At 36.0% G+C, this 27,606-nt stretch overlaps 1 protein-coding gene across 4 annotated transcripts in view; it reads left to right on the forward strand.

The window, feature by feature from the left end:
• LOC134804085 (protein NDRG3) overlaps positions 1-27,606 on the forward strand; it is a 145,314-nt gene that overhangs the window by 16,845 nt on the left and 100,863 nt on the right. For 2 of the 4 annotated variants that reach the window (XM_063776996.1, XM_063776997.1), the window contains exons 1-2: positions 1,583-1,779; positions 6,801-6,878. The exons of 1 other annotated variant lie outside the window; for it this stretch is intronic. In XM_063776996.1, the coding sequence (XP_063633066.1) occupies positions 1,598-1,779; positions 6,801-6,878 (260 nt within the window). In that variant the 5' untranslated portion in view covers positions 1,583-1,597. Of the gene's footprint in view, positions 1-645; positions 838-1,582; positions 1,780-6,800; positions 6,879-27,606 lie in introns of those variants that run through there. One more of the 4 variants, XM_063776999.1, reaches the window with a different exon arrangement.

Below are 27,606 nucleotides of genomic sequence, written 5' to 3' on the forward strand. Positions count from 1 at the left end.
TTTTCGCTAACGATCACCCTTTTTGCAGCATAGTGAATATGAATATTATCACAAGATGGCGTTATGAAACATAATGAGGACTCCTTGAAATAAAAATATAGTGTAATGAAAATAAAATTAATAAAATAAATTCTAATATTAAACCTTTTGAATAATTAAAATAGCAGAATGAATGTCTTGATTTGATTTTATTATTCTACTTTGTCTATTGCCTCTAATGTTGCTGTCAAATCACTCATCGCTTAACTATGTTACTCTACTGTTTATGGTTCTGAAAGAAAAGTTTTGAATCGATCTGAAAATAGATCGTTATTTGTTTTGTAGCTACTTACAGAGTGTTTTGCTGTTGTTTATTGTAATTAAAGTGCGACCGGGTGTTGTCTAAGGTGAGTATTTGATTTACATTGATCCGCTCTGCCTTTCTCTAACATTTACTTCTTGCGATGCTATTACATTAAAAATAGTTACCCATAAAACACTTAACGAATAAACTATGTTTTAAAAACGTGCGTTAAACTTACCGCTGCAGTACAATGATTACGAAATTCTCAATTTAACGTATATTATCGTCGTACAACTTGCCATTTACGTTTTAAGTAACCACTTCCCGGGTTCTAGATTGAAAAATTGACGTAATAAAGCACGCATGCGCTTTCAGTACGCCGCGAAGTGAGCCATCAACCGCAGTTTCATGAACAGAAGTACACGCAGGCAGGTACTATTTAGTCGTTAGCGCTGATCGGAGGCAGTGCAGAGTGACTAGAGCGCGGCCCGGACCCCGGCGGCGGCAAAACAACTTTCCAGCCTTCAAGAACACCGACGTCCCAACACTTCCAGGTAAGAGCTAAATTCGAAATTTAAATTCAAGAAATTCCGCACGTCAGCTGTTTCACATGTTAAGACTAACCTGTTTGGTTTCTGTGGCAAAGTTTAAGCGAAAGTATGTGATGGCAAATGTTTTCTTGTTATTTTAATCCTTATTTTTAAGGCCTGTTTGTTAAGTGATTGGTCCTATTGGCATTGGTGTTTGAATGTCATTTGTGTTGTTTTAATAACTTTTCTAACAGATGATTAAACTGTCCAGTTTTATAATAAGGCATACACTGGAAAATTCCATGCCATTCTAAGGGCCAGTTGCACCATCCACATTTAGCGGACTGATCATCGTCACTCAGCAGTCACCATGAAAGTTCCCATACAATAAAATTTAGTGAACACTTTACAGAGCTTTATTAGCGAACGGTGACAGACGGTTTGGTGCAACCGACCCTAATACTAACCAGTGGGCATGGTACACCTATAAATTTTTCGGTTTAACTAAAAAGTTCACTTACATGTCTAATCCTTTGTGTAATGTTAACTGTATCTGAGACTTGTAAGTCCTATATCATTTTCATATTCAATATAAAAAAAAAATCTGTCATCGTGGATATGTATAGTGAATATGTTGACTGAGGACTTGCAAGTTAAACATAATTTTAAAATCCAATTTCCTTACTAACTAGGCACCAGCACAACCGGCATGGGCTTAGCCTTAGCATGTTTTTTCTTTGCTTCACCATTTTAAGGCTTATGTTTTTTTTTGGGTGTATGTAGCATGCCTCGCGGTCTGCTGAGCGAGGGTTCATACTCGTCGCTGGACCCAGTCTACAAAGGCACCACCGTGCCTAACATTAAGGACGGTAGAATAAAGAAAGTTCTAAAGATGTCTAAGGCCAAGAAGAGATTAAATTTTAATGAGATATTATTCAGTCAGTTTGATAATAATGAAGAAGCGGAGTGAGTATGTAGCTACATGCATGATGCACGGCAGGCTTCCTTACATGCATGGGCACTGCTTCATCCGTTTACATCATAAGTCGTAGTGTCTGCAAACCATGCTCGTGCCTGGGGTCATATTCATACATGCAAGTGCGAATGATTGTGTATGGCTCCAGTCATCACTAGTGTTGGTAGGATATAGAGTCTTTTGAATCTTGAAAAATACAACTCATTTTTATGAGACTGCAAAAAAACTTCCTAATCTTTTAAGCCCTGAGTAGAGTGTTTAAGCGCAAGGCAAAAGCACTTAAGCCTTTTGTAAATTGTATCTAAATACTAGAAGCAATAAAGAAAATAAACGTTATTGTATGGTGTAACTAATCAATGAATTTTTACATGGAGACAAGACAATGCATCTTGAATAATATTGTAAAAAAAGAGTTCCCTGAAAAGAGTTCAAGTCTCTACAACAGACTCTCCAACGAGTTGAAAAGAACTGGAGTTTTGACTTAATTATAAGAGTCTGAAAAATCGAGTACAGTCTTAAAGCAGAGGACTCGAGTCTTAACCAACACTAGTCATCACACCGGTTTGGGGATACTTCCATACTATAGGTATTCTTGTATCTAGTCTAGACGGTATCACTAATAATGACAGTTCTTTTTATACATGCAATACAAACTACAATAGGCCAAAGATACAACTGATTTGGAATAACAAATTTTATCTATATTTGTTATGAGTGTTAATATGACTATGACATATTAAAGCAGATTTACATATTACCCATTCTGCTTAAACTAAAAAACAAGCTATGGGCCAATCGATAATAGGTATGGCTTTGGTTCTATCTCTTTCAAACATATGGAATTTAAAGTTTAATAGGTACCTAATACCTACTTACTAGAGCACAGTGTGGATAGGTGTCTAAAGTGTGATATTTCTTAATGTTTCATTCAAATATTACTAGAATCTTCGTGTGTATTATGTAACTGCAAAAGCAACGAATTTCAAAGGCAAACGGTAGCAAAATTTTTCCTGTAAAATATTTTTACACACATAATATTGCGTTTATTTTTTAAACCAATTAAATGATTCACATATTGAGTTTGACGTCAAACGCTACGTAAATAAGTAAATATCAATGGTACGATAAACAAAGTAGACGACGCTTACGGATCCCTCTAACAACTCGCTGGCCCAATATTACAGGGTTCTATGTTCACTTTTATCGAACTGAAATTTGAATATTGTCATAGTGACATTAAGTCGAATTTCAACTATCTTGAAAATGTAACACAGAACTTTGTAATATTGAGCCAGCGAAATGGTAACTCGACTGTCAAACGTTAAGTCGTGATACCACCAGTGTGAGGCACAAGCATTTTACTGTAAAGCCTGACCAGTAATATATGATCATTGTCAAGAGGGCGCTGTTATTCTCATGTATAGAGTGACAGTTCAGTATAGTATGAAAAAAATAGTTCCAGTGAAATTCCGCAACATGGCGCGTGATCATATATTCCTGGTCAGGCTTTACTTACATGCTTGTGCAATCCAGTCCAGGTACCACAAAACCTATGGTGTCATCTACTTCAGCTGTAAAACTTGCGGCTACAACATTTTTCATTTACGCGTCTATACTTTAGTGATTCTGTCATTTCTATGTCTATGATGCCGCTAAAGTACTAAAATTATTAATAAGTTTAATAACAAGTTGCTTAATTTGTGTCAAGGAGTTTTTTGCTTTTAGCTACTTTTTGTACTGTATATGAATATGACTATTTCTAGTGGTTAAAATACTGAATAATTGAGTGAAACACAAAGGAATTTCATTATTAATGATACCGTCTGCTTTTCATGAACTTGGTCGTATAGCGTTTATTCGATTTATTGATTATGCGAACTAAAGGCATGTACTCGTAATGTCAAGGGTATAACATGATTGCACAGTAATCATCGGTCAGTCTCCATCCGATAACTTATTGTATTGGGGCCAGACAGCGACGCGAATATAGGCGAAATCACAATACATTTTTGACTTCGAAAAACGGCCCATATGTCTGACACTTATCTGACACATATCATTGAAAGTTATGTCTGATACCAGTATCCGTACCACGAGTCACTGACAGTGTCGACACTGACATATACGCTAACGTCTATACGTAATTTACTTTCTATACATCTCGATCGCACTAATATGTCAGTACGAGCGAGATACATAGCAAGTAAGTTACGTAGACGTTAGCGTATATGTCAGTCTTGACGCTGTCAGTAACTCGTGGTAAGGATAAAGATGCCTGTACGTTATTTCCTGAAACAAAGTTATTTAACTTCAAAGACCTGAAACTGTAAAATAGAACAGCACATTTACTACTGTAATGATTATTGTCTGTTATTTATGTCCCTACGCAGGGCTAGGCAGCTAGAACGTTCTAAAAATAACTTGGACTTTTCAAGGCTAAGCTAAAGACAGAGGCCGGAATGGAAACACATTTATATTTCACCTACTTTATTTACGCACAAAATTGTACCACGAAGGTGACTAAGAGTCGCACCAAGAAAAGTCTGCAGCGGATTTGATAGCCCACGCAGTGTAAGTGTTATTTATACGTCATAATTTCATAGAAGTTTGACGTTTAAAATGACACTTGCACTGCGTGGCTATCAAATCCGCTGCAGAGTTTTCACGGTCTGACTCTAACAACATAACAGCCGACCTAATTTAAAACAGGCATTCTAAATGGCAGTTGCAACTCTTAGAGGTGTCACTTGTGCGTTGCCAGCCCTTTACAGACAATACACTATACTTACCCTTGTACAAATACAAATTTATAACCATTCTGTACGTGTACGCAATGAGCGCTATACCTCCAAGGTTGAACAAACGACCTTGCTCATAGATTTCTTATGTAACTAAGTAATATATTAACAATGGATGATAATAATGTTAACTCGCTACCAATAATAAGTTTCAACTCGGAATATCTTTTACTTGCCTTCGGGTTATAAAAGGAACAAGAATATTTTGGCACGCTTCGTTGTGCAAGGAATCATAATATTGCACCCGCAGACATTCGGTTTAACACTGTATCTACTGTTTTGATGTTGAAAGTTTCAAGGCAACTAAAGGACATTGCAGTGTTGAAGGCAACTAAAAGATATTCCGAGTGAATCCGTTTGACGCTGACGCTGGAAGCGTCGAGCGCTATACATTCATTTGTTTTCATACTTGTATATCTTTCGACACCGCAAGCTAATACTTAGTCAGCGTCAAGTAGTATACTCGTAATGTAGTTTACAAACTTACCTACCTTTGAATTCTGTGAGCAGGCCCTTTGTTCTCGTACGTCTGTTTCGAAAACGCATTAGTTTGGTCATTTTCATGCAAATTACTTAATTTACTTACGTACGGTAACAACAGTTCGTCATCAAATTACTACATTAAGGGCCAGTTGCACCAACCACATTTGACAGACTGATCAACGTCAGCCGGCGCGCCCCGGCGCTTTACTATGAAACTTTCCATACATAAAAATTTTGCGAACTCTTTAACGATACGAACAGTTTGGTGCAACCGACCCTAAGTAGTTAGGTTAGCGAGTTGCTATTATTGGGATTCGTATTGAATAATACGTTTAACAGGTACCTACAGGTTCTACCAGCCAGGAGAGTAGATCTGATCTGAAGGCTTAAGAGCCTTATGGAAGATAAATATATAATATACGAAAATTAAATTTTGGAATCGCAATTTTACTTCCTCGCTAACCTTTCTAATTCTGGCATCATATACATTCGGTTTACGCAATGTAATGTTGAATAATATTAGTTGGAGTACATAATTGATTATTGATTATTGCGGCTTGATGATTGTAGGACCCTACCTATTCTATAAATTGAGATTGACCTATGGTAAAGACATCCACGTATTGAAAAATTGCTTTAATTTGCCTTTTCGTCAAAGCAGTTGTATGCAATAAAAAGTGTCGCTATGATCGTCCCACTGTCATCAAGTCTTGTTCAGAACCTACGTAACGGCTAGATACTTAAATGATAAAAAAAGCTTGTTACGATTAAGAGGTAAGTATAGAAAGAACCAACATATCACATTTTATATGTCGGTTCTTTCTATCGAGTGAACGTAATACATACTTACCCTTCGAGCAACACGGAAGGGAGGCGGCATTCGCACTATTTCCCCTCTGCCTAGGTACAAGATCAACTGATCTAGCTAGGGTAATAAAACTAGTTGCGCTCGGATTTTTCACTAGACCGAGTCCAGACGCGCGCGTGAACACAGCAGCAGAAAAAATGCTTAATTGCTCGGTTTTTTGTCGTAAAAAGAGGTCGGAGACATCAAATTTACAAAAAGAAGGTGTTACATTTCACATGTAATATTTTTTTACATATCATACGTTTAATTACATTTAAACACAATTATTTTATTTTAGTCTCAGGTAATTGTTGGATTTATTGATTTTGCTCGCCCAGTACAAATTGCGGATCGGTCGAGCGACAAATCCGACTTCTCATCCGTCAGAATACAATAAAATACTTCGACAAAAATGTGTTAGTATGCGGGTTTGACACTTGTGACTCGTCCGTAGACAAAAAGAGATCGAGGTTTGCAAGATTTGTCTTTGACGTTTGTCGTTTTCTATGTATTTGTGTCGTCATTACAGATTGGATTTTGTATGTAAGTGTGTGAGAAGTGCGACTGTGTGCACCTTCCCCCCCGCAAAAATGGCAGAAAGATTTGTACGGTAAGATATCGCTTGGGCCCCTCCCTTCCGATGTGTTGGAAGCCGGTGTTGCTCGAAGTACTTACCTCTTAATCGTAACAAGCTGCTCTAATTAACACAAAAGATAAATCTTATTAACATTTTGTTGTTATAAAACAGCAGTAGAAAATTTGAACTAACAAATTATCAGTCGACAATGTTACAATTTCAAGTTTCGTAAGTAATGAACGCAGATTAGATTGGAATCACCTCATGCATACATCGAGTAAGCTATCGTACAATGCACTATTTCAGAGTGAATATCCTCACGAAGGAAGAAAGCAAGGAAGAGAAAATGCCCACCACCAATGCTGAAGAAGCCGCCCTGCTCGGGTAAGTACAACAAAGCCAACAAAGCCTTATCGAATTGTGTTACAATATCGCGAAGAGAGTTATGCATGTAAGTAATTTTTTCTTATCTTCAGTTTAAAAAAATAGTTCTACAAGAATCGGATTCTCGCTGACGCTTGCAATGTCTATAGCGCCATGCGCCTAGTGTCAATTGTATGCGCTCAGAGCGTATTTTTCGTGACCTTCGAGTTAAGAATGACTCACATTAGACCGGAACCGGACCCGGCCCGGTCTAACGTGAGTCATCCTTTAATGAAATTATATTAGTGTAACAACTATTACCGAAGCGCATAACTTTTTCGTGGTACTGTATACACATGTGCTACGCCGTAGCGCGTAGAAGGTAAATGTAGCGGAAAATGGTTCGTAGTACTGAAGCGCTGCATTGTGTCATGAGCACTGAATGGGGACGGGAGGCGTAATCTGATGATAAAAACTGGTTATTAATTTGATCTGGATTTGTTGTGGTTATGATCTGTCAGTGTCAAAAGTGACGTTCCGGGCTAGCACATGATTGGCGCGACAGTATCTCGCGGCGAGAGAAGAGAGAACCCGTCCTTCTTTTGTTAACATAGTTAGAAAAAGACCGGTAGTCTATCTCGGTTGGTGAAAAAAATCTAGATCAAATTCACACCCTATTACAATCAGAATACTCCACCTGGTGCCTATTTTAATTTGTCGTGTGCTGCGTAGTATTGATTTCCCCGATTAATAGCCAGTAGTTCGTAGGAGCACGATGCAGTATGTAAGTCTTACGCATTAAATTAAAATAGTGACACGAACGAGCATTAGTATAACAAAGTGAAATGTATCCAGAGCTACATACATGTTCTGTTTTTGCAAGAAAGTATTCCACATTGTTGTGGCTTCGTTACCTATTTAAATGTTCGCACTTGTGGCGTCCGACCGGGAAAACGCCAGACTTAACACCCTCAGACCAACATTACGAGTTTTGTAACGCTTTCGACTTGCCTACTTACCTTACAGAAGATTTGCGAATGATTGTTTTTTATCATATTTCGTAACTAAATATATCGTAGGTATATATATATTGGAAGCCTATGATTAATATGTATGTATATGAAAAAGACTGCACAGGCAGTTTTAAATCCCGGTAAGGGCATTTATAAGTGTGATGAGCACAGATTTGTTCCTGAGTCATGGATGTTTTCTATGTATTTATTTACTCGTAAGTATTTGTATATTACATATGTCGTCGACTGAGTACCCACAACACGAGCTTTCTTGAGCTTACCGTAGGACTTTGTCAATTTGTGTAAGAACGTCCTTATAATACATTACATATATTATTGATATGTGTGGTGGGTGGTGGGGCAGAATTACAGTACCGTGTGGTACCATCTAACTCTTACCGGCAAGTGGGGATACAGATTTAGTTAAATAATATTTATTTAAAGCCAAACATCGGATTTTTGGGCCCGAAATTAAATGTAGGGAGTTCCTTCATCGATAAACTCAATTATCGATGCTTTTCTTATATACTAGTGATCGCTCCGAACATTGTTTGGAAGGGTTTTTTATGAGTATTATTATGGAGTCACTGATAAAGTAGACTACATAAATCATACTTCAAATTATCGCCAGGTTATGAGTACATCATGAAATATTTCTAAAATTATATAGCGTAGTGTAGTCCTTCCGTCCAAATATGTTTAATCGAAATTCTAATTCTATTAATTACCGGTATTGTATACTTCACGATTGCATTAAACAACAACCGCTATTTATATATACAATACAAATGATTATTTCTCTTTTATTTAACTTCAATGTCGGCTCAAACGTGTTATTAGTTCCGCTACTAATAGTCGCAAGCAAATAGTTACAGGTATCAATGCCACCCCCAACGTTAAACTAGTATTTTATACAATCGTGATATAATAGAGAGCTTTTCAGTCGAGTACCGTGTTTAGACAACGAAGCTTGCTGAGTTGTCTAAGTAAGGTACGAGATTGAAAAGCTTGATTATATCACTATGATATACAATACTTTTTCTACGCGTCAACAAAAATAATACTTTAAACTAATAGAATCATTTAGGGAAACAAACCAAAAGTATACAGCTAATAAAGATACGCGAACAGCCGCGATACCTTCATGTCCTTCATATCCGTACGTGACCCGTAGTAGAAGAGATATAGCCTTTGGGGTCAAAATAATTCCCACAAAGACGGGGTTTGATGTTTTTAGTTCTCTGTGTGTATCTTTTTGACATACTAAAAATATATCAAAATATATACATGCAAAACGCATTTATTGACATATGAAATTTGAAAAATAAAAAAAAATATTAAAAATCGTGTGTGGTATCAAATGAAAGGAAATTACACGCTACAATAGGTTGTGAGGTTGATTTTACAAAACAAACATATAAAACAAAGTGGTGGCTGAAAAACTGAATTTTTTTTTCAATGTTGAAAATTATTTCCTAGATTGAAAACTAAACTAAACTATTCTAGTTTTACAAATCAAAATACATTGTGTAAAAGAAAAGAATATTTAATTTATAAATACCTATTTTTAATTATAATAATATAATATGGAAAATATAGGCTCTATATTCATTTAAAAAGTTTCATCAATAAACTGAACGCAGATCAACGGTGGCGCATAGCAAAAATATTCTTACACATATGTAATCTGCGTAAAATTGCCTACAAGAAAGATTCAGTACAATTTTTCGCTAGGTTCAATATACAAAGAGATATTAACGCGGTAAAGTTAATTATAATCACTTCTTAGGTCCCTTTTTTTTAGTTTTTCGTAAATAACTCGTAAACGGTGGCCAATATAAAAAAAGGTTGTGAAATGTTAATAATCTACACAAAATTTTCTACAAAAAAGATTCAGTACACTTTTCGCAGGGATTAATATTTAAAAAGATAATAAAGAGGGAAAGCTAATTATAATGAATTCTAAGATTCCTTGTTTATACTTTTTCGTTAATAATTTGAAAAGTATGACTCATAGCAAAATAAACTTATACATAAATAATGAACATAAAATTTCCTACAAGAAACATTTAGAACACTTTTCGCTAGGATCAATATTTAAAAAAACAAAGCAGCGGGTAAGTTAATTATAACAAATTTTAAAGTCCCTTTTTAGTTTTTCGTAAATAACTCGTAAACGGTGTCCCATAGCAAAATAGGTTTTGATGAATAAATAATCTACATAAAATTTTCTCCAAAAACATCTTGAACACTTTTCTCTAGGCTCAATATTTAAAACGATATTAAAGGAAGAAAGTTAGTCACAATCAGTTCACAGGTCACTTTTTTTAGTTTTTCATAAATAACTAGTAAACGGTGGCCCATTTGAACATTTTGAACATAAAATTGTCTACAAAAAATGTTCTGTACACTTTTTCGCTACGATCAATATTTAATGAGGTATTAAAGGGGGTAAGTTAATTATAATCAATTTCCAGGTCCCTATTTTTAGTTTTTCGTAAATAACTTGTAAACGGTGGCCCACAGCAAAATAGGTCATACTTTACAAATTATTTACGAAAAACTAAAAAAAAAGTGACATGTGAATTGATTGTAATGAACTTTCTTCCTTTAATATCGTTTCAAATATTGATCCTAGAGAAAATAGGTCAATATGTTTTACGTAGAAAATTTTATGTGGATTATTTATTTATAAAAACCTATTTTGCTATGGGACACCGTTTACGAGTTATTTACGTAAAACTAAAAAGATACTTTAAAATTTATTATAATTAACTTACCCGCTGCTTTGTTTTTTTAAATATTGATCCTAGCGAAAAGTGTTCTAAATATTTCTTGTAGGAAATTTTATGTTCATTATTTATGTATAAGTTTTATTTTGCTATGATTCATACTTTTCAAATTATTAACGAAAAAGTATAAACAAGGAACCATATAATTTATTAAAATTAGCTTTCCCTCTTTATTATCTTTTTAAACATTAATCCCTGCGAAAAGTGTACTGAATCTTTTTTGTAGAAAATTTTGTGTAGATTATTAACATTTCACTACATTTTTTTATATTGGCCACCGTTTACGAGTTATTTACGAAAAACTAAAAAAAGGGACCTAAGAAGTGATTATAATTAACTTTACCGGGTTAATATCTCTTTAAATATTGAACCTAGCGAAAAATTGTACTGAATCTTTCTTGTAGGCAATTTTATGCAGATTACTTATGTATAAGAATATTTTTGCTATGCGCCACCGTTTAAGAGTTATTTACGACATACTAAAAAAAGGGACCTTTAATATCAAATATCTCACTTCCGGTCAAGAATTCGATCGAGCAAATTCGGATTCAGCGGGATCTAATTAGGGTAAAAAACCCGGTTGCCAAAAAGTAATATAATTTGCCAGTCAAAATCGATTTTTACAAAAATATGAATATGATTTTTAAAATAGTTTTTTTGTTTTTTATATTCTGCCAAGCACCTCCTTTGATCTGCGTTCAGTTTATTGATAAAACTTTTTAAATTCATTTAGAGCCTATATTTTTCATATTAAGTATATTAATATAATTAAAAATAGGTATTCATGAATTAAATATTCTTTTCTTTTACACAATGTATTTTGATGTGTAAAGCTATAATAGTTTAGTTTAGTTTTCAATGTAGGAAATAATTTTCAACATCGAAAAAAAAATCAGTTTTTCAGCCACCACTTTGTTTTTTATTGTTATTTTGTAAAATCAACCTCACAACCCTTTTTAGCGTGTAATTTCCTGTCATTTGATACCACACACGATTTATATGTTTTTTTTTATTTTTCAAATTTCAAATGTCAATAAATGCGTTTTGCATACATATATTTTGATATATTTTTAGTATGTCAAAAAGATACACCCAAAGAACTAAAAAAATCAAACCCCGTCTTTGTGGGAATTATTTTGACCCTCACCTACAAATTTTCATACAACTCCTCTAGTACCGGCCGCCGCGCCCCGCGCCCCTAGGTGGGTTGGTCAACGACACCTTCTCGTAACTCATGAGGCCCTGGTACTTGCTCCGCGCTAAATTCAATTTTTAGACAGTTTTTTCTTGATTTTGGCCACCGTAGCCTATGGAGACTAACTAACAAGCAACGCTAAGTGGTTTTCGTAGTCAATGGATGTTGCTATATTAATGGTGTCACATGCGCGTTTCTGACTTATGAACCAATTGTTTCTACTATACAACCTAAAATAAATAATTAATTTGAGCTATGGTTTTGTTTCGTCCTCTTGTTCGCGGCGAGCTGTGATTGGTCAATTTCATTATAGTTGACTAAACTGTATCGAAATGAATATTATAGTTGAGTTGGGAGCCCACACATTAAAAATACCCAATTGCAGTTTGGTATAAGAAATCTTAAAACAAGAATTATAGTCGACGAGTAGAAAAATTTATTTAAAAAGTTCACCTCGGTTCAGCTAAATATAACGTTCATCGAGCTATTAGCTAACACCAGGTTCGAGAATTTCATGTAACGTTAATTTAATGAACTTCGTGCGTGCGTTTTTTATGGAAGTGCCGTTTTTAGGGTTCTCTGATTTTGAATGGCTAAACATGTTACTAATAAAAATATTTCTTTAATAGTTTGTGTCCCACTGCTTCGCAAAAGCATCCCCTTTTTTCCGCCACTCATCACGGTTGGTCATGCTTCCAATAAGCGCCGAGGTCTTCCCGCCGTCTCTGTTTTGGTCTGCCACTGCCCCTGCTAACCGGATTTCCATTTGATAATATGTATTGTAATTAAAGCCGGTATACAACGCCATACAACGTCAGTCAAACGCCAAGTCGATACCGTGAATTAATTATTAGAAACTGTCTGGTCTGTTATAGAACAGGCCGTATTTAAATAACGACGTTACAAGGAAATCGTGTCATTGGTGTTCTGTTTTATGTCTGAATATAGATTGCGACGGTTAATACTCGCACACTTATAATTTAAAATATGAGAGACATTATATCGCTTTGAATGACCGAAGTAGGCCAAAAATAATGACTAAATGACTACTGTGAGAGGCGGTGCGCGAAACAGACAAAGACTGTTTCACCGTATTTCCATGTTTTATTGTTATTTATATGTTTTTTTGACATACGTACTTTCGCTTTCTACTATAAATGACATAATGTATCATATGTTTTTGATACCCTATTTCCGGTTTGTATTTAACTAACCATTTTATTTAATATTTTGTATAGTTACTGTTGAACATAATGAGGCGACTGCGATCTGTATCTTTTCGTATATGTTTGCGGTCGGGCGCTCCATGTAGGCGTCAGATCAGCATCATTACTTATCTTAAGTCGAATCTGCTAAATTAATTCGTTGTTTTGGCCCTCGCGATATGAGTGCACCCCTAGTTTCAACAAACTTCCGAAAAGGACGTCCTAGTTTTTATACGCAAGACAATGTAGCTAAACAGTTTAGTTTTTTAAAATTCTTACTTGTTTATATTATTGCTATGATTTATAGCAGATTTCAACATTACCAACAGAATTCCTAGTATAAATTCTAATGTTGTACTAGATGTGAGTATTCGACCTATTTGAGTGAAATTCACGTGATCGCGTGTCGACACGTGTGTGGGGGTATTAACCTTTTCATGAGAACGCACGTAGGCTCGAATCTGCAGTGACATCGTCTCTTTTCAAATTGAAAATGTGGTCAACTGGTTAGAGTGGTTAGAAACTACGTGCAATGTTAGGGTAAAACCATTCATGAAGGCATGCGCTTCCTTGGCTTTTTTCAATCTAAAATCAAATTATAAGGGAGATCGTGGGACCCAGATTCGGATCCGGAAAAGAGTTTATATAAAGGACGGAAATATTTATTACTCTTCACACGCCTTGATTATGAATAAAATTTGAATTTAATACGATAGGTAGGTATATTTCACCCTGGCCCTTGTTTCACTATTGTCACCGGACAATGATAATGAGCCTTACATTGCTGGCCCAATAAGTAAATATGTAGTGATTCCATTACTTATACTCATACTTATCAATCCGGAAATGAACAGAACATTTTCAGCTTAGTGAAATATTTTTTACATTTGACGCCTAGCTTTTAAGGGTGCCTACCAGTGACCTGAAGTGTATGTGTCTACCTATCAAGCTCGTGTAGCCAGTACGTGCCTAGCTGTCCGAACCGGACAAGTAATTCGTATACAGTTGGTGACTCGAACTACCCTTTAAGAATACTAAACACGACGTGTCGATCTCCGTTGCCCCGAACAGTCATTACGCTCACATTTACAATATATAGGTAATATTGTGACTAGGGAATGCAATCCCGCATGGTGAATTCAATCCCGGTATTCCGCGGGATTCTCTTTTTCTGTCCCGCTGGATCCCGGTATTTGCGGGAACCCGCAAGTTAGTGTACAATTTTATTCGTAAAATTTTTTGGCATTACTTCTAATAATGTAATGTCATATACAATGTACTTATTGTTCAATATATGTTATGGCTTCCCAGTTTTTGTAAAGGGTCATAAAGGGTTATCAACAGTTTCTTATTTATTCGCAATCTTTTATATATTTATCAGAAACGATATGAAACTGGCCACGTTCTTCGTGAGTTTGATAAATCTTCCTGTCTATTTTAGTATCTGGGAGTTATAAACAGAGATTACCACGGATGAATAGTTTGGAGTGAATAGAACCATAAACGAAGTAACTTGATCTAAAACTTTTGCTGTAACTAAATTAATCATTCATCTAAAATGCTTAGACAGAGGTTTGGCTTTAGACTGATTTGTTTGTTGTTGTTATGCAAAATTGAACTGATATAAATCATCATACTACAGTGGATAATACGAATCTCTAGGAAAAAGGCTTAAAACCTCCAAGATTAAGGTATAATTGTAAAGGTAACCTCCACATTAAAGAGAGTACATGTCGTAGACATTGTATTTTTGGATTATTCGGTGTACAAACAAAAAAAAAATAGATTGAACAGGAGCCTAATATTAGTAGTAATTACGAGTTACGGGGACTTCGGGTCTTTAGAGGAAGAGAATACATGTTTAATCTTAGTAACGGTGAAAAGGTTTACGTTATCTAGGTTTCGCCGTAATATTACTCAGACCAATGTAAATATTGTATTTGTTGGATGCTTGTTACTTAATCACGCAAAAGGTAATGAAGCTATAAAGGTGAATTTTAGCACACAGGTGGGCGATTTTCTATTTAAACTGAAGTATTTTGTATTTAGTAGTTTTGATTGACGACCGATATGGCCTAGTGGGTAGTGACACTTCGGATCCCGGTAAGTGCATTTATTTGTGTGATGAAAACAAATATTTATTCCAGAGTCATGGATGTTTTCTATGTATATAAGTGTGTAATTGTGTATATAAATATATATTTATCTATAAAGCCCCACTTGCACCATTCCCTAACCCGGGGCTGACCGGTTAAACCTGGAGTTACCAGTACAATTTGACACTGGGTTAACGGTTTAACCGGTTAACCCCTGCGCTAAGTATGTACATATATCGTCGCCTAGCACCCATAGTACACGTTTTGCTTAGTTTGGGGCTAGGTTGATCTGTGTAAGATGTCCCTCTAATATTTAATTATGTATTAGGTATTTATTTATTTATATCAAACAACCGTTGTTAGACTTCCCTCTATAGTTACCAGCATGTATCTAATATCAGGGCAGCCCTGTCAAAACTATCAGGTTACACCGGCCGAACTCTTTTACAAGGTATTGCATTACACGTTTTATTCATCTTCAACTCTACTTACTCCCGTTAAGGTATAACTTTAAGTGCAGAATCGTTCATTTCAACCACGACTCTGTCCTCGTACTGGCTATCTTTTCACAATCCGACTAGAGTATCCATTGGAATGGAAACGAATATCTATTGGACGGTTGTTGTGTGGGAAAAAACGTTAAATTGCAGTTATTATAGAGTAAGAATTTATAAGCAGTTTAGAGTATAATAGAGTAGCTTAATGCGATCGCTCGTTTGGCATAATAACGGTTTATTAGGCTGCGTCCTCACTGTTGAGCTGCATCGCACCGAATACACCGAATATCATAACAAAACAAAAGTTTACGCTTAATGTGGACTGTATAGGTACTTCGAATGTCCGCGTACTTAAAATGTTTCATATTCGGGACTTTTGACGGTGTTTTTACCTACAGTCACGGCCAAATATATCGGAACATATCCTTACTTCTGTGGTAAGAAAAGTAAGCTACAATCTTACAATGCATATATTTTGGCTGCTATGGCAGTCACTATATTTAAAAAATCGTACTCGTTTACACGCGAAATATTGTTCATAACTACAGCTTCACCACGCATAACAACCGACATTGAATAAGTTTTTCGTCTACATTATTTTAAATACGAGCTTTTATCGCTGGCTGTACTTCTTTCAACAGTCAACGAATACTATTTGAATCGCGGGAATACCGTACCGGTACACAATCGAAGGAGTTTTCGATATGTTACTGGTTATTATATAATGTTGTTATGAGTAATGGGGCAGAATACATGTGTCACTTTTAATTGTGGGACTAATACGTTCACATACAGAATTTATAGTATTATGTTAAACAGTTGTAACCGCGTTCTTCTCAGACATTAAATAATCTACTTATACTATAGCAAATGTAATACAGTGAAACCTGGTTAATTGGCACCTGGATAAATGGAAAACCTCAATAATTGCAACCAAAAGTCCGGTCCCGGTCCCTTGAGACCAAAAGGCCTCTATAATTGAAATTTTGGAACCTCTATAATTGCAATTTAGATTTTAGGGCTTTTCGTAATTTTGCCTCTGTAATTGACCACGTCGCAACTAAGACCTCTATAATTGACACTGTGCTAAACAAATCCGTTATTTTTGCTCTTCTTTTTACCTCTATTATTGAAACGAGTCTTACTTATTACCTCTGTAATTGAAATAATGTAGTTGTAGACAGCAGAAACAATATTTTAATAGCAATGATCATTTTATTTATATCTTCATCCAGAATTCAATTTATTTATTGGGTATCTATCACAGCCTGTAGTAGGTGAAATAGTTTTAATTAAATCAAAAACAAAGTATGCTTTTTACATTCCAATAAAACTTTCTTCTACAATTCAAGGGAATTTTTTAAACCCAAATGATTAATAAGAAAATAAAGTAGTAAAAGTGCAAGTATAGACAGAAGCTATATATAGACCAGAAACCCAGAACGTAAGCGTGTAAATCTACTTTCAATGGTTATTTGCACCTCCATAAAAGAAATTTGTCAGAACGCAACCTCTATTAATGAAAACCTCTATAATTGACACAACGATTTTGTGAACCTCGTTAATTGACACGACCTGCTTAAATGAAAAACCTGGTTAATTGACAAAAAATGGCCGGTCCCTTGAAATTGCAATTATCCAGGTTCCACTGTATTGACGTACAGGGTCCTATTCATATCAGACGAAAATATAATACTGATGACGGAGACAAAGTGTATTTCTCTACAATTATTACGCGTGAGCGAATGCGTTCCTCCCAAAGAGATGTATAATCAAAATGCTTTCACCATATTTTGCAAGAACAAGCGTTTGTTAAATTTTACCGCAACTAGTTAATATGAAATGGGTCGTGCTGCGTCGTTATTGGCACTAGGCAGCTAATCGCGTTAGCGTAGTACACAACTCCATACCTACTACTAATCACTTACTATTGTGATGTTATTGTGCTATCCGGACCCGTGTACCTACATTTCTAGATCTATCAACTATTCGTAAGTGTAGAGCGCACATACACTGGTCCCCATGAGCTGTTCTGCTCCACTCGGGTAAGATATTGGAATGCTACTCGTACCGACGTACTGACATACTAACAGCAACATTTTGTGACGAATATAGACCTTATCTCTTTGCTTTTTGGCTTACAAGTGGACATACTGTGTCGATGATGTTACACGATATACGTGCAAATAGATTATTCCATAAGAACACACTAAATTTCTGTGGAAATATTTGCAGATTAAATACTCGCGTAATTTTTAGGGTTCCGTACCTCAAAAGGAAAAAACGGAACCTCTGTCATGGAATCAGCCTCTGGCACATTTACTATGGAACCAGTCCGTTAAAAGACAGTAAGGGATTGAATCTGAAAATACACTTTAATTAAAAGAAGAATAGACAGCAATTGTCCCTATCTCTAAATCCGCGCAGCGCACATTGCTCCCTATTTTCTAATTTAAAAAGATGCTTGAGCATCTGGAATTGAACTGAACGGGTCAATCTTGAAGGCGAATGGAGTTCTCTTATAGTATGTTTTTTTTAGCTTTGTTTAGTTTGGGGCTAGGTGTAAGATGTGCCCTAATATTTTTTATTATTTAAATATTCATATTATTATAGATAGTTCGATCGAAATCGAGTTGTCTTGATCGGTCGCAATCGCGAAATAGGCATAGCGGCAAAAACGGTACCCTATAGAATAATTCCAGATTTTTTGGTCCAAGATTGAGGTTTAGACTATTAATGTGATGATCGGAAGGCAACTGCAGCTGCATTACGGCTGCGACACTACTGCCGCGGCCTTCTTAACTGTTAGTTTGCTTGTGAACATTTTAACAAGTAAATCGGCTTCGTGTACAAATGTGAAAACAAGCGGAAATAAATATTTGAAAAAGAACCCGGAATCCGAATCAAATAACAAAACCGCGCAACGGTATTCATTTAAAGTAATTCGCAAGTTGTAAACCTTGCCGCGAAAATAATCCGCTCTAGTAACGCCATCTGGTATAAGCCGACACTTTACATATCCGTACAAACCTAAACGCGGCAATCAGTAAAAGCCTAAGTATGTCTTGAACTTCATTTTACATTCACTCTTTTGCCGTATTGCCTTTATTGGGTACATCGGAAAATAAGCACGTAGCTACGAGAACCTTGGAGAACGCTTCAAAAGGAATAAATAAGAATTACAAAACATATTTTCTTTCATATCCCGCTCTTTGTTTGCGATGACGCGCCTAATACGTATGTTCTGGGGAAAAAAGTGTGTTTGCACATTTTGACAGATCATTAGGTGTAGTTTAGAGTTTCTGAGTTATTTTTAAATCATGAATTGCGTCATTGAACGGGAATTTTTACCCCTTATTATTGGTAAAAGGTCTGTGTCGTTTAACCTTAGTACCGTAAAATGGGGTGAGTAGGTGCAAAACTAACATTCAAACCTCGATAACATTTCATTTTTACATATGCAAACTGAATGGTGTATATAATAAGTGTTCCGGACGTTTTATTTTAGTTTTTATTTTATTTTGGGTAGTTCCATTTCATAACTTTGAGGATAAACAGGAAATCCCACCTCATCCCGTAGTCCGTCGTATTTGGGGTGAGTTGGCTTTTCATACAAAGGTGATGTTGGAATATTGTTGCATCGATTTTTTTTATTATGAGTATTACTATAGCTCCATTTAAAATTGGAATACATTATTTTTGTAGCAGTAGCCTTAAAATCCCATCTCACCCCCCTTTCATCCCTTCTCTCCCCATTCATAACCCAACTCTCCCCGCGAACCCTACCCACCCCATTTTACGGTATTCAAAATATACGTTTGATAGTTGTGTCTGAACCATGTAAATACCACAGCCTAATTATAATACGCTGTAATTGGTTAATAATATCAGTAAACAGCCTATAATTGGATCATTACAAAGTGCGCCTAATTACTTAGCTCGGTTATAGTAGTCCGTATGCAAATTATAACCTAATTACTGACTAAATTGTGCGCGACATATCCATTAATGTCAGTATTATCACCTAATATAATTTTGAGTAGGTGATCGGACTGTCTATTCTAATTGGTTAGGTATCTATTTCAGTATGAATATCAATACTCAAACTGTCTCCTACAAAAGGTGGAGATTGAACATTTAAAGCAGTCATAATGATTGTCAAGAACTTTGTTGAGACATTTTTGAGAGGAAAACTATTTTTAGGCAAACAATACTTATTTTATCTATAAAAGTATAATACTCGTAGTATCTATATTGTAAATGGTTCCTCAAAATAAACATAGCATCTTATAATTAATTAACCGATTTTGGTCATTTGACCAGCAAACATTGACATATATAATTAAATAGGTTACATAGTTGTTCAGTTAGGATGAACGTCTGTAGACGTTATGGCGTTTGCCCCATCTGTGGAACTACCTCCCGTCGCTGTGTTAAAGGGCCATTTTATTTAAAGTTGTCCCCTACACTTTTTTTTCAAATTTGGGTTTTTTTATGTTATTTCTACTCAGAATCATAAGCTCTTTTGATCCTAATAGGAGAAAAAAAGTGTCCCAAGATTTCCATACATTTTTCGATCTTACCATTCCGTGACCGCCATACAAAGTCTATGAAAAATAGTAACGGAATGGAAATAAAAACCTTGGGACACTTTTTTTCTCCTATAAGGATAGAAAGAGCTCGTGATTCTGAGTAGAAATAACATAAAAATTCACAATATTAAAAAAAAAAGATCAGGGGACAACTTTAAATAAAATATCCCTAAAACACCCTGGCGGTCAAAGGGTCACATAGTCGAATTTTCTTTTCAAATTTCCTTCCCGATGCTAACTTGCGCCAAACTATACAGCTGTAGATAGCAAGTAGGTCCTCGCTCCGATTCTGACTCGGTTCTCTCGTCTAGACGAAATTATTGGCCAGCTCTACCGAAAATATCTATCGGCCAATAACCGCGGCGTCTGGTCGTGAATGGGTAATATCGGTATCCAGATTATCGAGGGCAGTTTATCGTCTATAAAATGTATTTGGTATATGACTAATTTAATGTGCGAAACGTCAGCCCAGTGGCCGTATCCTAACGCGAGATATATTGGTAGTGTATAAATACGAGTATCAAATGGATATAGGTACTTACATTGATACTGCATTAATAAAATAGAATGTGTGAACATGCAGAATGTGGAATTAGTTTTCTCCTGAAATATTTCCTTTGCGCTACGACATGGGGTTCTTCAAGAAGCGGGTTATTAGGGTTTTCAAAGGTCGGTAACGCATAAGTCCTCCGATGTTGCTTATGTCCATGAGCAACGGTGAACGCTTGCCACCAGGCGGCTCGTCAGCGCCGCATTGATAACTAAATATGACGAAGTATTGACACTTTGGATAGGTTTAGTTTCGTCTAAAAATATCACATGTACTCGTTTTATATCCGACTTAAAGAAATGTTATCCATTGAGTACAATGTAATTTATCTGAGAGCACTGTTTCACGTGTAAATTAAGATAATGTTCTACCAAAACAATGGTATAAGCGGCGGATGCCCTCTGGCTTTGTTTAAGGTTGTTCGCTTTCTATACAAAAAACAATTGCGTTATATTAAGTAATTACACGTTACACACTATTACTACATAAATATGTGCGCATCTATCTACTTTCGAATGTTTATTTGCGCTAAATTGATAGTAAAACTTTGTTTTATACAAAAATCACGCAAAAAAAACGTTTTGTTTAGTATAGTATAGTAGTAGTAATAGTGTGTAATTAATTAATATAACGCAATTGTTTTTTGTATGGAAAGCGAACCACCTTAAGAAAACAATAAAAGAACAAATCCATCCCCAAGGGAGCTAAAGCTAACCCATAATTCCTTTGTCAACTCTATAACAATTGAACTGATTTTATACAGTGACTCTTTTAATGGCGTCTGCCAGTACAAGCGTCCCACCTATCGCACGTGATGGTCGCACTTGTCTACATTACAGCTCGATAATGACAGTGTCTGTCTCTTTCAAATTATTTTATCACGTGCATAAAGCCATTCATCACACGCCATGCAAACAACACAGTTGTGTTCAACATTTAATGAAGGTATTTATTTTTAAACAGTAAGTATACGGGTAAGTATATTTATGCTAATGTCGATAGTGACTTGTGTTAACTTTCGGGAAACACGTGTCGAAGGGCTCCGAACACATGTGCCCTCATGAGAATACGAATGTGTATGCGGAATTTAATTATGGTAATGGTGGCGGCGTCTACGAAGGTTTTTCACAGTTTTATTCATGAACGTATATTTTGACCCATGACGTCTGCGTTTCGTTAAATTGCGATGAAAACGGGTGTTCGTGCAGTTGGAAGGATTCCAGGGTAACAATTTTCCATTATGGTAGTACATAGTTAGTTTACATATTCACAAAAGTGAAGGCAATTAAATAGCAATTTTAACAAATTAGAAATTATTCGTACAAATTTATCGTTTGTTTATTTATGATCGTAGGACTGGGACGACTAACGCGTATCGAAATTCGAAGATCATCTATATTTTAGATGAGGGACAGGGATAAACGAATTTTGATCTAAGAAACTCACAAAAGCCGGATTTCACAATAGCCGGTGTGCCATAGACATGCTTGTAACTAGACAACGACGCCTATCCGTTACCTCATCATCATATAAAACTTATATGCCAGACTAGGTTGTTTAGATACTGTACTTACCTTCTACTGACTGGCTATGTAAGGTCTCCTCATTTATTTTCACTCCTCAAAGACGGATTATATGAATACTTTGAATACTTAAATATAGGCCTAATAAATTAATTCACGTACAATGAACGTTTACCCCCTTCGTGACGCTTAATTTTAGCCACCACTCAACGTCAAGGCCGCCAACCCTTATGTGGACATAAAGCTGGGTTACGAACGTTCCATGCCATTCTGTTCCGTTCCATGGTCATGAAATTTTTGCGTTGACGAGCAAAGACAATTCCTTTTTATGAAATCTAAGATTACGCTCATTGCGTAAGCGACGTAAGCGTCCTAAACCGTGGGATCCCTAAGATCTGAGTACTAGGACGTGCTTGGTACATTCGTTTCCAAATTGAAAGTGCCGAAGTTGCCCCAGCCTCTAGTTGGCCCTTAGCCAAGACGGCCGGTCGATCGTGCAGAGCTCGTACCTACTCGAGCCGCTTTCCGACTCGACCTTATTTCCAAATCGTTTGTGTTTTAGTTTTTACTTAGCAACTAAATGCATGTTTGCCCGGTCGGCTTCCGGGAGAGCAATTTGTTTATGTTAATAATAGACGCTGGTGTCGGATTTCTCGTCTAATTAATACACTTTTAAGTAGAAAGCAGAAAACAAAAATTAGTTTTTATAAAAATCTTCATGCAGTCAAACCTTCAAACAGTCCGTAGTTGGTCATAATCATTATTTCGTACTTGTTTCGTACTAACCGTGTAGTCCTGTAATAGGAGGAAATATTACGCGAAACTCTGCGTAGGTAGCGCCACTACCACTATCTGTCACAATCTGGGGGTCTACCGTGAGACGCAAGGATCGAAGTTTCGTTGTCTAGCCTGATAGCCTCTCTATCACTCTTGCATATTAGAGCGATAAAGAGGCAGATAGCTGAGTTTCGATTTTCGCGTTTACTGGTAGGCCCTTGTTAACAAACCGTCTTGATGCATCAATAATGTCATATTTTATTGTCTGTGAAAACTTGTCAAAAAACAGTTTAAGGCACAGTATGTATAAGTTAGTCTATGAATTTACTGGAGTCGGTAGTGCTGCACTCTGGCGGCAGAACATTGTAGTAATATCCCCTATTGCCACTGATTTGACATCGATTACTTATGTTTTTATTTCACTTTCTTTAAGGGGTTACCCGAGGTTTTCGTCGATTTTTGACATGTTTTGAATCGTATCTCCTTTTTTTGCACTACAGATAGAATTATAAGACAAACGGTTATCGGTTTTTCAATCTTTTATCTCCGGTTTTGTCCACCGGATTTTGAAAGAATTGAATACTTATTTTTTTATTAATTTTTTAAACATTGTCTAAAAAAACACCTTTTTCGTATCTAGTTTGCAGTGAAGGATCTTACATGTACGAAATCTACATATTTGGGTTCGTCTCTGACGTCTCGAAAAACGTGTCCAGGGTTTTAATTTTAAACTAATTAACACAAAAGTTATGGCCAGAAAACCAGTTTTTTAGCCTAAAATTGTTCAATTTTGATGCCAAATATCTCAAAGACAATGAACTTTGAAGTTAATATTGGATACTATATTGCTTTAAGCCGTTGCTGTTAATATAATAAGCTACAAAAAACATTAGAAAACTAAGGGATTCAGATCGAAGGAGATTGGCGTGGGGTAGCCCCTTAAGGGGTGGGAACAACACTGACAAGTTCCTACATACTAACAGACCGGCTTGTAATTAATTCTATTTGATTATTCCACTTGCATAAATGAAGACTATTTGATACCATAAGCTTTACCTCGCTATTCTATGCTTCTTCCTAGAGTTAGACCAAGAAAAGTCTGCAACGATTTTGATAGCATACGCAGTGCAAGTGTTATTTATACGTCAAATATTCATAGACGTTTGTCGTTTAAAAAAAATCTTGCACTGCGTATCAACATTGTTGCAGACTTTTCTTGGTCTAACTCTAGTGGTGCAATAACAAAATGTTTGCCATTTCACCCGCGAAGAGCGAAAACACGTCGAGAAAGTGCATTTAGTAGACGTCGGCGAATAGCATGGACTGATCGGTTTTATGTTTGTGACGTCAGTGCGTTGAGCGCGGCGCGGTATGTAAGCATCGACGAGTGACGTCCGCTGCTCATTGTATAGGTTTATCTTCAAGTTTCTTCATTTTTTGTAAAAATAGAGTTTGTAAAACGTAGTTAGGGGTCATCCATTAATTACATCACACGCTTAGGGGGAGCGGGAGATGTCAAAAAACCTAGAAATTCGTGTGATGTAATTAATGGATGACCCCTTATTGTCGATAGTTGCCCATATCCCACCCAGGACCTTATTTGTATTTCAGAGGCTATGACCAGATTTCAGCCCGTTTAAGCATCGGTTAGTCGAGTAGGTAGCATTTCCTGCTGTGGCATTGGATCATGCATTTTAAGCTTCTCAATTTATTATCATATTTGAAATAGTTTATATTTTTGTTATTGACGATATGACGGATGAGCAGAATCTACCATTGGTAATGTCTATAGTTCTATAGAGTCTGGCTACTGAAATATTACACAATTATATTGACATGAAGGTACAGACTACAGATGTAGTGCATAATTAATTCATTATTTTCCATCTTATTTTCACGGAAACGTACGAACGTGCCTTCCTATTTCACTCAGTATCGGTACAAAAAGTACTGAGGTTGACTGATGTAGCATGACATATACGAAAGTTTCCGAGAAAATACGATGGAAAACAATTATGCACTACATCTGTATTGATATTAACTCGTAATATGCTAACAATGTCTGGTTGGTATTGTTATATTAGTGAACTTGACACGGTATAGGTACAGTTCAATGAACTTTCACTTGTTTACGCATCATTTATTTTATTTATTTATCCAAAGAAACCAAACCCTTTTCTTGCCCTGTTATGTGTATCAAGGCAATATATGTATTATCGTCTGGATTATGATCGAGCGTTCCGACCCAGTTGCAAGGAAAGCTAAGGCACACCCTGTATGGCGTAAAACGTAGGTAATTCAATGTCACATATGTCTTTTTACCGAACCATTTAGAAAGGACCCGTCGGGGACATCGCGAGCCTTCGCTATAATCGAATTAAAACGTACAACTAATTAAATTAACTGGATAACGGAAACGGTGAATAAGCTATAGAGCAATTTATTTAAATATGCGAGTTTCTTTTGTCATACAAACAAATTAACAAACAAATCTTTATGACCGATTTCGTTCATGCTCTTTGTAAGATTTTAATTGTTTGTGTGCAAATCACTCTAGATTATTTGGACGACCGGTCTGGCCTAGTGGGTAGTGACCCTGCCTAGGAAGCCGATGGTCCCGGGTTCGAATCCTGGTAAGGGTATTTATTTGTATGATGATACAGATACTTGTTCCTGAGTCATGGTTGTTTTCTATGTATTTAAGTATTTATATATTGTATATATATACTGGTTACCCACAACACAAGCCTTCTTGAGCTTACCGTGGGGCTTAGTCAATTTGTGTAAAAAAAATGTCATATAATATTTATTTATTTTATTTATTTATTATCAAGGTACATGTTGTTGCTTGACACATTTGGCTTTAAGGACTCCGGCCAAATAACGACAAATCACTTTTTTAACTTAATTTAAAAACTTAATTAAGGTGAGACGGGGTAAGAAAGAAGAACACTTAACAACGTGGTAATTTTATACCTCGTCTTGCTCCGGGTAAAACGAAGTTTACCGTGCAAGAATAATTAATGTTTGGTTATTCATTTGACTTATACCCGCAGTGAGAAGCTAATGCATTATGTGATTCGTCTTCAAATGGGCCAGATTAGCATACTTTGTGTTAAGTATATATATATATATATGTCTTATCTAAGTTATACTTGCATTATGTAAGATGAGATCCAAAGACAAGAAAATTGTTTCAATTAATAGCCAGGTTCTGTCAATTAAGACGATCTTTTGTAGGCACCTTAAGAATAGATTGGTAGCAAATTGAAATTCTTATTTTAATTTGCATCCAATTTGAACACGGGGCGACTGTAATGTGACGCTTTAAGAGTTGCAGGCTATTTGATAATGCCACCGTGCTTAAGTGCAGTATAGCTATTAATGTTTGTTCTGATCGTTTCAAACGTGAACTGTATTATACTCGGCTTTTTTATTCATAACACCTATCGCGAAAATCGAAATTTTGTTATTCGCCTCTATCACACGAACAATAGAGAGGCAGATAACGAAATTTAAATTTTTGGTTTGTCGCTGTAAGTATGCCCTCATCAGGTATGCTTAATCGGAAGTCAGATTGGTTCGCCCGCAGCGTTAATTCTCTTTGTACATATTTGTAAATGTATCAATTTCACCCCTGGCTTCCCGCTACGGTTTTGATGGTAGTTTTATATTTCATTCCACTGGAATTTTCCGCGACCGGGTATTTTTGGCGCACCCTCCCGGGTATATCCTCCATAATAACCTCCCTTGAGTTTTCATAAACGCATATGCGAAAAAGATAGCTATAATTTTACTGTGTTTGTGTTATTTATGTTTATTTTCTACCTGGTTTAGCAATAATATGTGACAGTGACAAGGCGACTTCATGAAACGCTGGAATGCAAACGGGTCACTCAAGTGTTAAAATCCAATACAGCTCTGCATATTACAGCTTTTTATTGTATCCGACCTTGTAAACACAATACTCGTATGTTCGAGTCTCACGCAGGGAGTTTATTTTCAGTGTAGAGAGATTGTGTTAGGTACTCGTAACTTTCTTATGAACATCTTTTAGTTTGAATACGATATAGCTTAACTAAAATAGTAGCTCCTTATAAGCAGTAAAGATAAATCCCGTGTTAAGCATAAATATACACCATGTTTTGATACCTTACCGCCTTTATTACGTCCTTTTATAGGTACGATAACTCCGAATATCACCTCAATAAAGTTCCATGTAAAACGTAATAATAAATATTTCGTGAGATTCATTGCAGGCGCTTATCCAGATCGTTTCTCATGAAAAATACAGTTTTACACGGTAGTAGGACGTCACCGCCAGCCTATATTACCACTGCTGACGGGCCTGCTCTTTTTGGACAGTAACCACCCCACCCTATACTAAATTATGTAAATGTGTATGTATATGTGCCGTATTTTCACAGGCGTTTTGTCACTTGTTTACTTTAGCTCCTATTTTAGAAATTCATACAAAGCAAACAAGTGTGGTCAAGTCACCACTACTGA

The sequence above is a fragment of the Cydia splendana genome, chromosome Z (genome assembly GCF_910591565.1).
Source record: "Cydia splendana chromosome Z, ilCydSple1.2, whole genome shotgun sequence".
Lineage (NCBI taxonomy): Eukaryota > Metazoa > Arthropoda > Insecta > Lepidoptera > Tortricidae > Cydia > Cydia splendana.